Here is a 14,562-nt window from a genome sequence, read left to right as displayed (position 1 = left end):
TTCTTTTTCTTCTTCTTCTTCTTCTTCTGCTTCTTCTTCTTCTACTACTACTACTACTACTACTACTACTGCTTCTTCTTCTTCTTCTTCTTCTTCTACTACTACTACTACTACTACTACTACTACTACGGCTTCTTCTTTTTCTTCTTCTTCTTCTTCTTCTTCTTCTACTACTACTACTACTGCTGCTGCTACTACTACTACTGCTTCTTCTTTTTCTTCTTCTTCTTCTTCTACTACTACTACTACTACTGCTGCTGCTACTACTACTACGGCTTCTTCTCTTTCTTCTGCTGCTTCTTCTTCTTCTACTACTACTACTACTACTACTACTACGGCTTCTTCTTTTTCTTCTTCTTCTACTACTACTACTACTACTACTACTGCTACTACTACTACTACTACTACGGCTTCTTCTTTTTCTTCTTCTTCTACTACTACTACTACTACTACTACTGCTACTACTACTACTACTACGGCTTCTTCTTCTTCTTCTTCTTTCCCTTTCGCTCTGTGTTTTTCGTCTGACTAAAATGGGTCTATGCTGTCAGATCACAGAAGAAACGGCTCTTAGAACGTCAAATTTCTCTGCATTTAATCGTTCCCTTTGTCCTATTGAAGTTTCGGAACTGTGTCTAGTCCATTATCTAAATTAGCGTCTTTATATTTATGTCCTATTTTCTCTATAATTTGTTTGTTGTTGTTGTTTTACATATTGTTTTATTGAATTTCTTTTCTTCCAGATATCGAGTTATCTTGGTTGCGTTGTTTTTTCTTTAAAGTATCGGCTTTTATTTTTGGGGGGAAAAGTGTGTGGTTAGTTTGTATTGGTATGGATCTGTATCGTGCGTGTGTGAGTGTTTGAGCGTGCGTGTGTGTGTGTGTGTTTGTGTATGTGTGTGTGTGTGTGTGTGTTAGTGTGTGGTGTGTGTGTGTGTTTGTGTGTGTGTGTGTGTGTGTGTTTGTGTGTGTGTGTATGTGTTAGTGCGTGTGTGTTTGTGTGTGTATTTGTGTGTGTGTTTGTTTGAATGTGTGTGTTAGTGTGGTGTGTGTGTGTGTGTGCGTGTGTGTGTGTGTGTATGTGTGTTGTATAATTATGTGTGTCTGTGATTGTATTTGTCTGTCACGTACATACATGCACACACTTTACGCACACAGTGACGCAAACACACACGCACACACACACACACACACACACACACACACACACACACACACACACACACACACACACATATCAAATCATGTTGCTTCATAAACCGAAACCGACTTCAACCGGGCAACTACACGTCTTTTCGTGTCTGTGTTTCTGTCTGTCAGAAAAATCCTGATCTTTTGTTTTCCCTTCTATTGTATATGGAATGCTCTCTGCATAATTCTATTTTGATTGTGGGGTTTCCTTCCCTACGGGGCTGGAGGTAAAAAAATAAAACGAAAAAAAAAGAAGAAAAAAAAAGAAGTAATGCTTATTCCATTACTCTCATGACATAAAAATCGTTTTTTCTGTCTCTCTGTCTGTCTGTCTCTGTCTCACTTCCTGTCTGTCTGTCTCTGTCTCTGTGTGTGTGTGTGTGTGTGTGTGTGTGTGTGTGTGTGTGTGTGTGTGTGTGTGTGTGTGTGTGTGTGTGCGCGTGTGTGTGTGTGCGCGCGGGCGTGTGTGTGTGTGTGTGTGTGTCTCCCACTCTCCCTCTCTCTTTCTCTTCGTTTATTTCTATAATATACAGAACAGAAAGCTTTTAGCTCAAAGATTATACACACTAACCCCCATACGAACGACCGAAACAGAGAGCGAGAGAGAGAGAGAGGGAGAGAGAGAGAGGAGGGGGAGAGAGAGAGGGGAGAGAGCGAGAGAGAGTTCGACAGACAGACAGAACAAATAAATATCCCTAATAACCCTTTTTTTTTCTTTTTTGTTATTTATGTTATTGTCTGGCCCCTAGTGTTCAGCTTTCAGTATTGTTTGCTTTATAAATATATACCTCCAACCTTTTCCGGCTGTGAAATTAATTTCCGTCCCACTAGCAAAAGGAGAAGAAAAGATATATATGTTTTCTGGCGCTTTTTTTATTTGTGTGTGTGTGTGTGTGTGTGTGTGTGTGTGTGTGTGTGTGTGTGTGTTATCTTTCGCGATGTTGAAGTAGCGTTGAAAAGTGCACGAAATCACGCACTCACACACACACACGCACGCACGCACACAATCACACACACTCAGAGGCACGAATGCACACACACACACACACACACACACACACACACACACACACACACACACACACACACACACACACACACACACACACACACACACACACACACACACACACACACACACACACACACACACACACACACACACACACACACACACACACACACACACACACACACACACAATCGGAGGGAAAATGCATTGAAAGGGAAGGGGGGGGGGTATGTTTGATAGTTGTTATGAATAAATCATTAGCACGGATCATTTTATGAAAGGTGGGCTTAGAGAAAAAATGTAGAACAGGAACTTTTTTTCGATTTGAAAGATGCTTTGGAACTCTCTCTGTCTGTCTGTCTGTCTGTGTGTGTGTGTGTGTGTGTGTGTGTGTGTGTGTGTGTGTATGTCTCTGTCTCTCTCTCTTGGAGACGAACGACTGGGGGGAAAAAAGACACTGTACCCGCCTGCCACATGGATTTTTTTAAAGAAAATGACAAAGTACCAAAGTGCCGCTTATCCCTTAATAGTTTAGTTTGCTTTGATTATGTTTTTCTGTTCCATTTTATTTGTTTTGCACCATTTTTGTACCTACTATGTCACCAGAGCTTTACAGCTAATGACTTAAAACATTTCATTTCAGTACTCAGTGTTCAGTGCGCTCACTCTCTCTCTCTCTCTCTCTCTCTCTCTCTCTCTGTGTGTGTGTGTGTGTGTGTGGCGAAAGCCCAGAAGATGAAAACCATTTTATCTTTAACTGCAAAAGATACGATGAATCGCGAAAAAAAAAAAGTACCATTTTCAATACAGCTACAGCGCAGAGAAAAACTTTGTTCGACATACTGATGGCAGGAAATGAAGATATGATACGTTCGCTTGCAAAATATGTATCTGAGGCAATACGGAAAATGTCCATCATCGGTCCAAATAATCATTAATGAAATAAACATTAGCATGGGTTCTATGACGGAAAAAGCATAGATAAAAAGGAAGGGCTACATTTGGATGGTGAGTCTCGACATTGTAATTATTTGATGTGTTCGTATTTATATGATGGGTTTTGATGTTGAGGCATAAATAATTATTTCAGGATTTATATGTGCTTTAGTATGTGTTTGTATTGATATGATGTGTGTCGATGTTACATTCGTAAAAATTATTATATGATTTATCTGCACTTTGTTTTCTGTGTACTGTCCAAACTTTGGAGACGAACGACTTAAAAAAGGCAAAATACCCCCCCCCCCCCCCCCCACCTTGTCACATGTACTTTTAAGCTAATGCCAAAGTGCCAAAGTGTCGCAGATCTCTTATTAGTTTATGATGTTTCAATTCTGTTTGGGTTTTTTTCTTCCTGTTCCATTTTATCTATTTTGCACCATTTTGTTCTGATTAGTACCTACTATTTCACCAGAGCTTTTCAGCTAATGACATTAAACATTTCAGTGTTCAGTGTTCAGTATTCTGTGTGTGTGTGTGTGTGTGTGTGTATCTCTGCCTATCTCTCTGTCTATCTCGAATTCTCTCTCTTACTGCTACTACTACTACTACTACTACTACTACTACTACTACTACTACTACTACTACTACTACTGCTGCTGCTGATGATGATGTTACTGCTACTGCTACTGCTGCTGTTGCCACTGTTACTGCTGCAACTACTACTACTACTACTACTACTACTACTGCTGCTGTTACTGCTACTGCTGCTGCTGCCACTGTTACTGCTGCTACTACTACTACTACTACTGCTGCTGCTGCTGCTGCTGCTGCTGCATACTACTACTACTACTGCTACTGATAATTGATGTTGCTGCTGCTACTACTACTACTACTACTACTACTACAGATAATTGCTAATACTACTGCTGCTACTGTTGCAGACAACTACTACTACTAGTACTGCTACTACTGCTACTACTACTACTACTGCTGCTGCTGCTGCTGCTGCTACAACTACTTCTACTACTTTATCAGATCATTTATGGGAGGAAGAAGGTGGCAGAATGGTTAAGACGCTCGGCTGCCAATACAGAGAGTCCGTGAGGGTGTGGGTTCGAATCCCGTTCTCGCCTCTTTCTCCCAAGTTTGACTAGGAAAATCAAACTGAGCGTCTAGTCCTTCGGATGAGACGTGTGTAGCACGCACTTGGCGCACTGAAAAAAGAACCCATGGCAACGAGAGTGTCCACTCTGATGTGTACACAAATATATAAGCATGCACTCAAGGCCTGAGAAAGGCGCGTTGGGTTATGCTGCTGGTCAGGCATCTGCCTGGCAGATGTAGTGTAGCGTATCGTATATGGATTTGTCCGAACGCAGTGACGCCTCCTCGAGAAGCTGACACTGAGACTGAAACTATCAGACCACTGTTGCAGATCATCAAGATGATGATGACGGTGGTGGGCATTTACGCTGTGTGCTGGCTGCCCATCCACACCATCACCATCCTGGGCGACACGAACCCGGACATCTGGAACCAGCCCTTCATGCGCTACGTCTGGAACTCTGCCCATTGGCTGGCCATGTCTTCCTGCATGTACAACCCGCTCATCTACTGGTGGATGAGCGACAGGTTCCGTAGCGGCTACGTCTTCATCCTGCGCAAGATCAAGTACACCTGCTGCCGGAGGGGCCATGACCGTCTCCTGCTGATGAACGGACGCGGGGGAGGCGGTATGGGAAGAGGAGGGGGGTGGGTGCCCTATGAGAGCTCCTTCTCTCACGCTCCTGGGGACCACCTCCACCACCACCACCACAACGTCCACAACCACCACCAACATCGACAACAAGAACAACAACAACAACGTTTGATCGCTGCTAACCAGGGAGGCTGTGTTGGTGGTGGTGGGGGTGGTGATTTTGGTGGTGGTGGTGTTGGTGAAAGCCCGGTAGGAGGTTGGAAAGGGCTGAGGGGAAAGAGCGAGGCTGCCGACGACGTTCACGAACTGAAAGTGATGGAGAAACCTACGACGACGACCCCGACGACGATGACGACGACAGCGACGACGGTGGTGGTGGTGTCGGAGAGAGAGAGGAAGGGGAAGAGGAAGGGGGTGGTGGGGTTTCACTGCGGGTCGACGGACTCCCACGGGACAGGGGAGAAGGTTCCGCTCAGGAAGGCGTCAGACCCTGCGGAGAGCGGTCTGGGTTCTGAGGACGGGGAGGAGGAGGATGAGTCTGAGGAGCTGTCCCCAGTGAACGCCTGATGAGGCCCTGCTCCTTGGGAGACGTTTTCAACATTGGGTGGACTTCCCTGTTGGAGATTTCTGTCTGTGAGACTTTCTCCTCTGTGTGTTTGATGAGCTCCTGCTCGTTTTCAACATGGGATTGACTTACCTGGTGGAGATATCTGTCTTTGAGACCCCTTCTGTGTCTGCTCGGTGAGACCCTGCTCGTTGGGAGACGTTTTCTACATGGGATCGACTTCCCTGGTGGAGACTGTGAGATCCCTCCTGTGTCTGCTTAGTGAGACCCTCCTGCTTGAACGACGTTTGCAACATGGTGTGGACTTTCCTGTTGGAGATTTCTGTCTGTGAGATCCTTCCTGTGTCTGCTTGATGAGACCCTGTCAAGGAAGATGTTAATGCGTGGGATTGTTCGCGTGGAGAAACACACCCCTCCTTGCCCCCAACAACCTTGCCTCTGGACGAAACTTTGCTCCTTGGGGACTTCTGCGAGACTTTCCCCTGTGTGTGTGTGTGTTTGATGAGACCCTGCTCGCTTGGGAGACATTTTTAACATGGAATTGACTTGCCTGTCGGAGATTTCTGTCGGTGAGACTCACTTGTATGTCTTCCTGATCAGACCCTGCTCGTTTGGGAGACGTTTGCAACATGGTGTGGACTTGCCTGTCGGAGATATCTGCCTGTGAGACTTTCCTCTGTGTCTGTTTCATGAGACCCTGCCAAGGAAGATGTTAGCGCGTGGGATTGTTCGCTTGGAGACCACCCTACCCACCCCACCCCCCGACAACTTTGCCTCTGGGCGACACTTTGCTCTTTGAGGATTTCCGTGCTTTGTTTCTTCTTATGGGGATTGGATGCTCAGGACTTCTCCTGCCCTGCCTCTGTGTGGGACTTCATTGGGAAGCGGGGGGAGTCCGAGAAGACTTCCCCTGTAGTATGCCTGAGACCTTTGCTCCTTGGGAAACCTCTTTCACGCATTCCTCCTCGTGAGACTGGATGCTTGGAGAGCCCTGGATGTGACCTTGCTCCTTGAGGCATGTTTTCTTTGAGAGACTGTGCGCGTACTTGCAGACGCCCTTGACTCTGCCCGCGTGGGAGATGTCTGCCACATGTCCTGTTGTTGGACTGTCATTTTGGGTGATTGACTGAAGACTTCTCTTTGACTCTGGTTCAGGTTTTGCTCCTTGGAAGACACGCGTCCTTTTGTTCGGGAATGGATGATCGGAGAGTTGGATTCTCGGTGGAGACTTTGCTCCTTGCGTGTGCAGACGTTCCTTGAACATTCCTGTTCATGAAGACAGACTCTGCTCTGAAACGACACGCCGTGGAAACAATCGGTCAGGCGTTGGACTTCTGATCAGGGGTTCCAGGTCCCGTATCCGCGTGGCGTTGTGTCCGTGGGAAAGGTGCTTCACTCCAGGATGTTCCTCACTACACCCAGGTGTGAATGGATATGTGACTTCAGCTGGGGAAGGTTGTACCGGCGGAGGGAGAGGACTGGGCCCCGTCTTCTTATGCCGAGCCCCTTGTGGGTGTGAGTTCACTGCCTCTGATGGCCTTAAAAGGCTTTTGGAAACAACTTTATTTCTTTTCTTTTTTCATAAGTTCCACAAAGACAGTTATAACAAAACCAAGCCTGCACAAAACCAAAGGAAGCTTTGCAAAATGCAAAACAACAACAACAAAAAAACGAAAACAACTCCGATGAACACCTGTGAACATCATTTTGTGGCATGACTGGTACTTCCCCATCCCTTAACAACAGCCGTTCTTTTCACTGCCGCCCTTTTCATTGTTTGTTCATTATTTGTGTTTTCATTTTGTGCTTTTGTTTTCCCTCAAGGCCTGACTAAGCGTATTGCGTTACGCCGCCGGTCAGACATGTGCTTAGCGGATGCAGTACAGCGTATATGGATTAGTCCGAACGCAGTGACGCCTCCTTGAGAAATTGAACTGAACTGAACCGGTACAACATATAAGCTGATGATGATATAGATGCCTACATGGCGCTTATCCTCGGTCAGAGACAAAGCTCTAAGCGCTTTACGAAAACACGGAGTCGTTTGCTTAGCATAACAGGCTGCCTACCTGGGTAGAGCCGAATGACAGCTGCCGTTGGGTGCTCATCATTCGTTTCTTGTGTCATTCAGTCAGGTTTCAGTCACACACGCACACGCACGCACACACACACACACACACACACACACACACACACACACACACACACACACACACACACACGTATGTAACATGTACTTAACAATGGAACGTGAAGTGAATAATGCTTGTGTTTCCCATGGGTTCGCCGAAGAGTTGGAAAAGTGAACTCATAAAAAGACGGCCAGTCTTAAAAACCAGCCGTTCTGTGTCATATGTGATTCCAGAAAAAAAAAAAAGAGAGGAAATATTCCAGGCAGTTGTTGGGGAAATGAGGAGAAGTACGCTCTGAGGAAATGAACCACGTCTACCTTTGTTTCGCAGACAATAAGCAACCTTCTCATTGCACTAATATCCACAATTTTCTCCCAGTCAAGACGGAATGAGCAGCGTCCACAAGGCGTGGGCCTTCTCTCCGCCAGTCACACACACAGAGGTGTGGAAGGGAAGGTATGTGGAACATAGCCCTCACTGCAAAAACCTGACGGACCAATCAGCCGAGTGGCTGAAGCGTTGGAGAGAAGACTTCCCCTGTAGTCTGCCTGAGACCCTGCTCCTTGGGAGACCTCTGTCACGCATTCCTCCTCGTGAGACTGGATGCTTGGAGAGCCCTGGATGTGACCTTGCTCCTTGAGGCATGTTTTCTTTGAGAGACTGTGCGCGTACTTGCAGACGCCCTTGACTCTGCCCGCGTGGGAGATGTCTGCCACAGAGGAGTGGGGGGGGGGGAGGTATGTGGAATATATATATGGAATACAGCCCTCACTGCAACACCTGACGGACTAATCGCCGAGTGATTGAAGCGTTGGATTTTCCACCTGGGGATCCTGGGTTCCAGTCCCTGTCATGGCGCTTAAAGGGTTAAGGGTGGAGGATTTTCCGGTTTCCTCAGGTCACCAGGTGTAAACCTACCCGTGCCTGAACCCCCCTCTTGCATCTTCGAAAGATGAACCCAGGCTTTGGTCACATTTTACTTGCCAAGGCTCAACGGTAGTTTCTGTGTCCGAACTTATCCCTCGACCTCTGCTGATGTCGTTGGGACATCATTGAAGACATGGCCACCTCTGTGCTCCACCTCTGCTGATGTCGTTGGGACATCATTGAAGACATGGCCACCTCTCTGCTCCACCTCTGCTGATGTCGTTGGGACATCATTGAAGACATGGCCACCACTCTCCTCCACCTCTGCTGATGTCGTTGGGACATCAGTGAAGACATCGCCATCACTCTCCTCCTCCTGCCTCTGTCTTCCGCCGCTCTCTAGGATTCTGCCAGGGTCACGTGTCTTCAACACGGTGTGTCATTGGGCAAACTGACCTGGCGCTAGTTTCTCACTGCCCAGCAAATGGTCACCTGTGTCCTTCGTGGAGATGAACTGGCTTCCGATCATTTGAGAGTAACTGAATGAATGGTCATGCTTTAATATGATAGTCGTGTTCGACAATGACCATCATAACAGCAGAGGAGGTAACTGAGAGAGTGTCGTGCTCAAGTTACATCCCCACTCTCTCGGCCAAGAGGGTTTTTTGACAGTCGGCGTTGGGTTGGTTTCCCAAAGGCCAACTAACCCCCGTGCTTTAACACTCTCCATACGAACGGCGAAAGAGACGACGTTAACAGCGTTTCATCCCAATTACCATCATCGAAATATTGCAAGTGGAAGACTCTTATACTGAAGACGTGAATGTTGACAAAGAATACAACAATTCTGACGACGGAAGCTAAAGGTTGGGTTATTGAGACACCCACTGGACATCCGAGGGGTCTGTGTAGAGGAGAAGTGAGGACTGGCCGTACTGAGTGAGTTAATGCTCTGAGACTGAAGGGGCAGATGAACAGCTTGGGTCACCTTGTCCTGGTTGTTGTTTGTACAGAGTGTTGTTAACCCTATGGCTTGCCTTGCTGACTTTCAATAGGTTGCCACGTGTTCCTTTCTGAGGAAAAAAAGAGAATAAGGAGAAAGCCCAACACCAGACAGCCAGACGACAGACAAACCAGTTTAGCGCCAGACTTCATCTGTGCGCAGTGTGGGAAGGACTTCTTCCTTCTTCTTCTTCTGCGTTCACTCGTATGCACACGAGTGGGCTTTTACGTGTATGACCGTTTTTACCCCGCCATGTAGGCAGCCATACTCCGTTTTCGGGGGTGTGCATGCTGGGTATGCTCTTGTTTCCATAACCCACCGAACGCTGACATGGATTGCAGGATCTTTAACGTGCGTATTTGATCTTCTGCTTGCATATACACACGAAGGGGGTTCAGGCACTAGCAGGTCCGCACATATGTTGACCTGGGAGATCGTAAAAATCTCCACCCTTTACCCACCAGGCGCCGTCACCGTGATTCGAACCCGGGACCCTCAGATTGACAGTCCAACGCTTTAACCACTCGGCTATTGCGCCCGTCGAAGGACTTCTTATGAAACAGTGCTTTTGGTGTGGGTGTGTCTGAACTCGTGCTGCATTTCAACTGCAGAGATTCCGGGCGGAACATAACGAAAACGATTTTATTTGTATTTGTGAATGACTTCTCTGAAGGTTGGCACTCCTGTACTGACCTGAAAAGCCACACGCCCGACGCTGTATCAATCACTACCCGGAGCAAAGCTCCATTGTCTGCCGAGACTGACGGATGCATATCTACAAACAAATTCCCTTCTATGGTTTACTAAACTGGAAAAAAACACTCCGTTCTGGAAATCACAACCAAATGGATTGACTATATAAAGAATATTAATTTTGTTTTTATTTTTAAACTAAAGAAAGGAAAGAAAAGAGAAAGAAAAAAAATGAATGTGAGATTTTTCTTTTTTAAAGGGGCATAACGCATTTCCGTTCCTTTGTTCAGACAGTATTCCATTCAAAAGTTGCGTTTCCTGGACAGCTGTTTTTTGTTGGTGGTGGGTTGTTTTTGTTTTTTGTTTTTTTGGGGGGGGGGGATGGCAGAGGGGGTTCTCTGTGTGTGTGTGTGTGTGTGTGTGTGTGTGGCATCGGATTCACACAGACGTACTTGTGTGGTTTGTTTTTGTGTGATTTTTGTTGGATTTTTTTGTGATTTTTTTTTTTTTTCATTCCATGTTTGATTGGGGTTTTTTCACATGTAAGTCATTGTGGTTCTGAGATACCACAACGTGCTCTACTGAGTGCATTGACTTGTGAGCATAAATGTTTCTCTTTTTTTTTCATAACAGCGCTTCATTGTGCGTACAGTTTTCGTCTTTTCTTGTCTTTTTTTTTTCATTGTTGTTTTGTTCAAATACAAACAGTTCGTGTACACGGCATTTGTGAATGATGATCTGTTTTTTTCGGATTTTTCTCCGTGGTTGAAAGTTCTTCAAACTAACGACAAGCACCATCGATGTATGCATTGCGATGGACATGTGTACTGATATCATTGCGTTCACAGCAGCAGGATTTGTCAAAAACCTTTAATTAATGCAGTTTAAATTTGCTGCATAGGAAAGAAAAAAAGATCGGTTGGTGGGTTTTGACTTCGTGTATACATTACACACACACACACACACACACACACACACACATATATATATATATATATATATATATATATATATATATATATATATATATATATATATATACTGGTTGCTATCTTACCAGCCTATGAAGCCTGAAGAAGCTGATATAACAGCGAAAATTTGCTGCTTTATAATTACAAGTTTTAAAGACATGCCAAGACTACCGTTGTTCTTTATATCTCTCTCTCTCTCTCTCTCTCTCTCTCTCTCTCTATATATATATATATATATATATATATATATATATATATGAAGAAACCAAGCAAAAACTCACTTTCTTTATGGACAGAGAGTGTCTAAAGGTCTAAAGGCATGTTGTACAATGTCTAACTAGAACATTCCTCTATGCTTCAACGTAACCCAGTACTGAGACTTTTTTTTATATATACAGTCAGGCTATGAAATATCACATTATGATTACGATGATAAAGATGATAATTATATGTCCTTCTTCTCGGTGTTCACAGCTACAACGAGCGTCAGTCCAGAAACTGGTTGAAAGTGTAGCCATATATGTTAACTCCCTGAGGTCCGGCTACATCTTGGCCTCGAAGTCCAAACGCCCCAAATCGCCTTTAAAAAAAAAAAAAAAAAAAACTCCAGCGTTTCTATAAGTGCAAGATACCTGGTTTGATAGAGAGCATACGTTGGGAAGGTAGGTTCCTCTGTCTTCAGTCCTTACCATCACCAAATGAAGTTTGGAATCGATGGAAAAATAGGCTGATTAAAACAAATTATACTCATGCCAAAAACAAAAAATGAGAGACCACACTGGGTTTGAATTCAAATCATTTTTGCGGCGTTGTTGAGGATAACATTCTTCATTGGTGGTTGTTCTTTTCTTGTCTGTTTGCACTTTACTCGTCCACTTGTATCGGTGAGTGTATGTGTATCGGTGAGTGTATGTATTGGAGTTGCAAATCTCATTTTGTATACACAGATCACCTGATGCTCAACACAAAATGAATGAAAACAAGTCAGATTTGGAGGGCATCTCTAGGAAAAGTTCGGATGTCAAGTGTTTTGGATGTTGTTTGTTTGCTTGTTTGTTGTTTGTTTTTTTTTTTTTTTGTTTTTTTTTTGGGGGGGGTCGTGAACGTTGAGGCAAAAGGAGAACATTGCTGAACCCAAACTTTTTTCCACATATAGTGGGACCATGCTGTTTCCAGTTGTGCATCTCAATTGCTCAATTTGCTGTACCCATTTTTGCGTATACTATGTATGATACACACACACACACACACACATATGTATGATATATATATATATATATATATATATATATTAGGCCCAACACTCGGCTTATATCACAGATTGACATAAGTTTACATCTGGGCCAACAGCAAAGTGAGAGCTGTATTAATAATCAATGGTTTCTCCAGTCAATGGGAAACCATTACAGCTTAGTCTTTTGTGAAGGGCTATGACTCTCAAACTAGGAGGCAAAATTGCACTGGCTCTTAGTGCTGCAGCGTTGTGGGCTAGTTGGCCTTTGGGGAACCATCCCAACGCCGACTGTCCTAAAACCCTCTTGGCCGAGAGAGTGGGGATGTAACTTGGGCAAAACACTCTCCACAAAAATCAAATTCTAGCCCAGATAGTTATGACGGCAGTTACCTCCTCTGCTGTTCTGATGGTCATAGTCGGACACGACTAACACACACACACACACATATATATATATATATATATATGTGTGTGTGTGTGTGTGTGTTTCCTTTGTTAAGTTTGTGGAATATTCTGGATATGGTTAGGCTGTATCTTTAAAAAATGCTTATATATATATATATATATATATTGAGAGTTTGCTCATTGACTCACTTGTGTAAACAAAGTGAGTCTATGTTTTAACCCGGTGTTCGGTTGTGTGTGTGTGTCTGTGTGTCCGTGGTAAACTTTAACATTGACATTTTCTCTGCAAATACTTTGTCAGTTGACACCAAATTAGCCATAAAAATAGGAAAAATTCTGTTCTTTTCAGTCATCTTGTTTAAAGCAATATTGCACCTCTGGGATGGGCACAAAAAAAATGAAGCCTAATTATATGCAAACTGCATTTACTGTTATATTTATATTTTTTGTATTCTCTAAACTTGGCACTTTGATCTGATATTCGACCCAACAACAAGAGCAGTCTATATTATCATTTTTTGTTCAAACAGGAACTTCTTTTGCTAAGCAGGGAAGTTTTATTTATTTTGCAAACGTTTTGGTGCAGATAGTAAAAAAGGGAAGTTACTCTGTAATTATTGCTAGGGGACTTAATTTGCTTTAAACTGATCTTTCTCATCTGAAACATTACATTTTGAAATTATACTCAATACATAAAAAGCTTGGATTTTTTTTAAGTGTATCACAAGTGAGTCTTGAAGGCCTTGCCTCTCTTGTTTTTGTTTTGTTTTCTTTTTTTTTAACATCACTGCTTTTTTTTGTGCTTTTTCTCCTTAAACTCGACAGCTAATGAGACAAGAAATCTGAAACAACGGAAAACGTTTTGCTTATGTTAGCGATCAGAGATGGGTTGCGTGAACTTTAGCAGGTCTTAGTTTGCTTATCGTTAAGAATGTTCCTAACTCTGTCAGTAAATTCCATATACTGAGGAACTTTCTTAACTCCATGCAGACTTGACGCTGCTGCAGAGACCATTATTGTAACCTTGCTCAGACGTTTATCAGGATATAACAAGTTTTTCTTGTGTTTTATTTTATTGTTGCTTTGTTTTGGGGGAGTTTTTTTCTGTTTTTTTTTTTTTTTTAACTTGCGTGTTGTTGGTGTTGGTGATGGGGTCTTTTTTCAGTTTTAAGGGAAGGTGGGGGTGGGGGTAGGGGTATGGGGGTTTACAACTTTACCAAAACCTAATCAGTGCTATACAGGAAACTCGTATGCACTACACTGTGAATGATTATGATGTCTTGAATGTCTTGAACAACACGAGGTTATTATTATCAACAATCAATAACAACGTGAGCCTATTCCCTTTTTCAAAAAACAAAAAAAAACAAAAAAAAAGATTCCAATGAACCTGGGACCACAGCCATCGATGATAATGATGATGATAATGATTGATGATGATGATGATTGATGATGATGATTGATGATGATGATGATTGATGATGATGATGATGATTGATGATGATGATTGATGATGATGATGATGATTGATGATGATGATTTAACTTCAAAGTGCTCGGCACGGTGGTAAGACAGGTAAGGCATGGGAACGTCTGGTCCAGTGTTCACGAGTGTTCAAGGTTCGAGGCCCTAGTTTGTGGGAGGGGGGCGGAGGGGGTGGTGTTGGGGGGGGGGGGAGGGGCGTATGGTGTTGTATTCTTGTGGAAAGACACTGTTACTCGGACTCTCCTCACACCTCCAAGGAAATGCAGTTACAGCTGATGCCACTCTTCTGAGCTCACTTCTTCAATATTCAGCAGCCAATGGGGGAAAAGGATTGTGCGTGTGTTGATGTCAATGATCAACGTG

General features: G+C 43.9%; 1 protein-coding gene across 1 annotated transcript in view; it reads left to right on the top strand.

The window, feature by feature from the left end:
* The window catches only part of LOC143293038 (RYamide receptor-like), a 181,468-nt gene extending 176,746 nt beyond the window's left edge, over window positions 1-4,722 (top strand). The window contains exon 4 of the mRNA XM_076603864.1: window positions 4,581-4,722. Within this exon, the coding sequence (XP_076459979.1) occupies window positions 4,581-4,593 (13 nt within the window). The 3' untranslated portion in view covers window positions 4,594-4,722. The remainder of the gene's footprint in view (window positions 1-4,580) is intronic.
* The last annotated feature ends 9,840 nt before the right edge of the window (window positions 4,723-14,562 follow it).

This window comes from Babylonia areolata, chromosome 18 (genome assembly GCF_041734735.1).
Source record: "Babylonia areolata isolate BAREFJ2019XMU chromosome 18, ASM4173473v1, whole genome shotgun sequence".
NCBI classification, from domain to species: Eukaryota; Metazoa; Mollusca; class Gastropoda; order Neogastropoda; family Buccinidae; genus Babylonia; species Babylonia areolata.
Note: the sequence above shows the minus strand (reverse complement) of the source record. Positions and strands in the feature narration are given on the sequence as shown.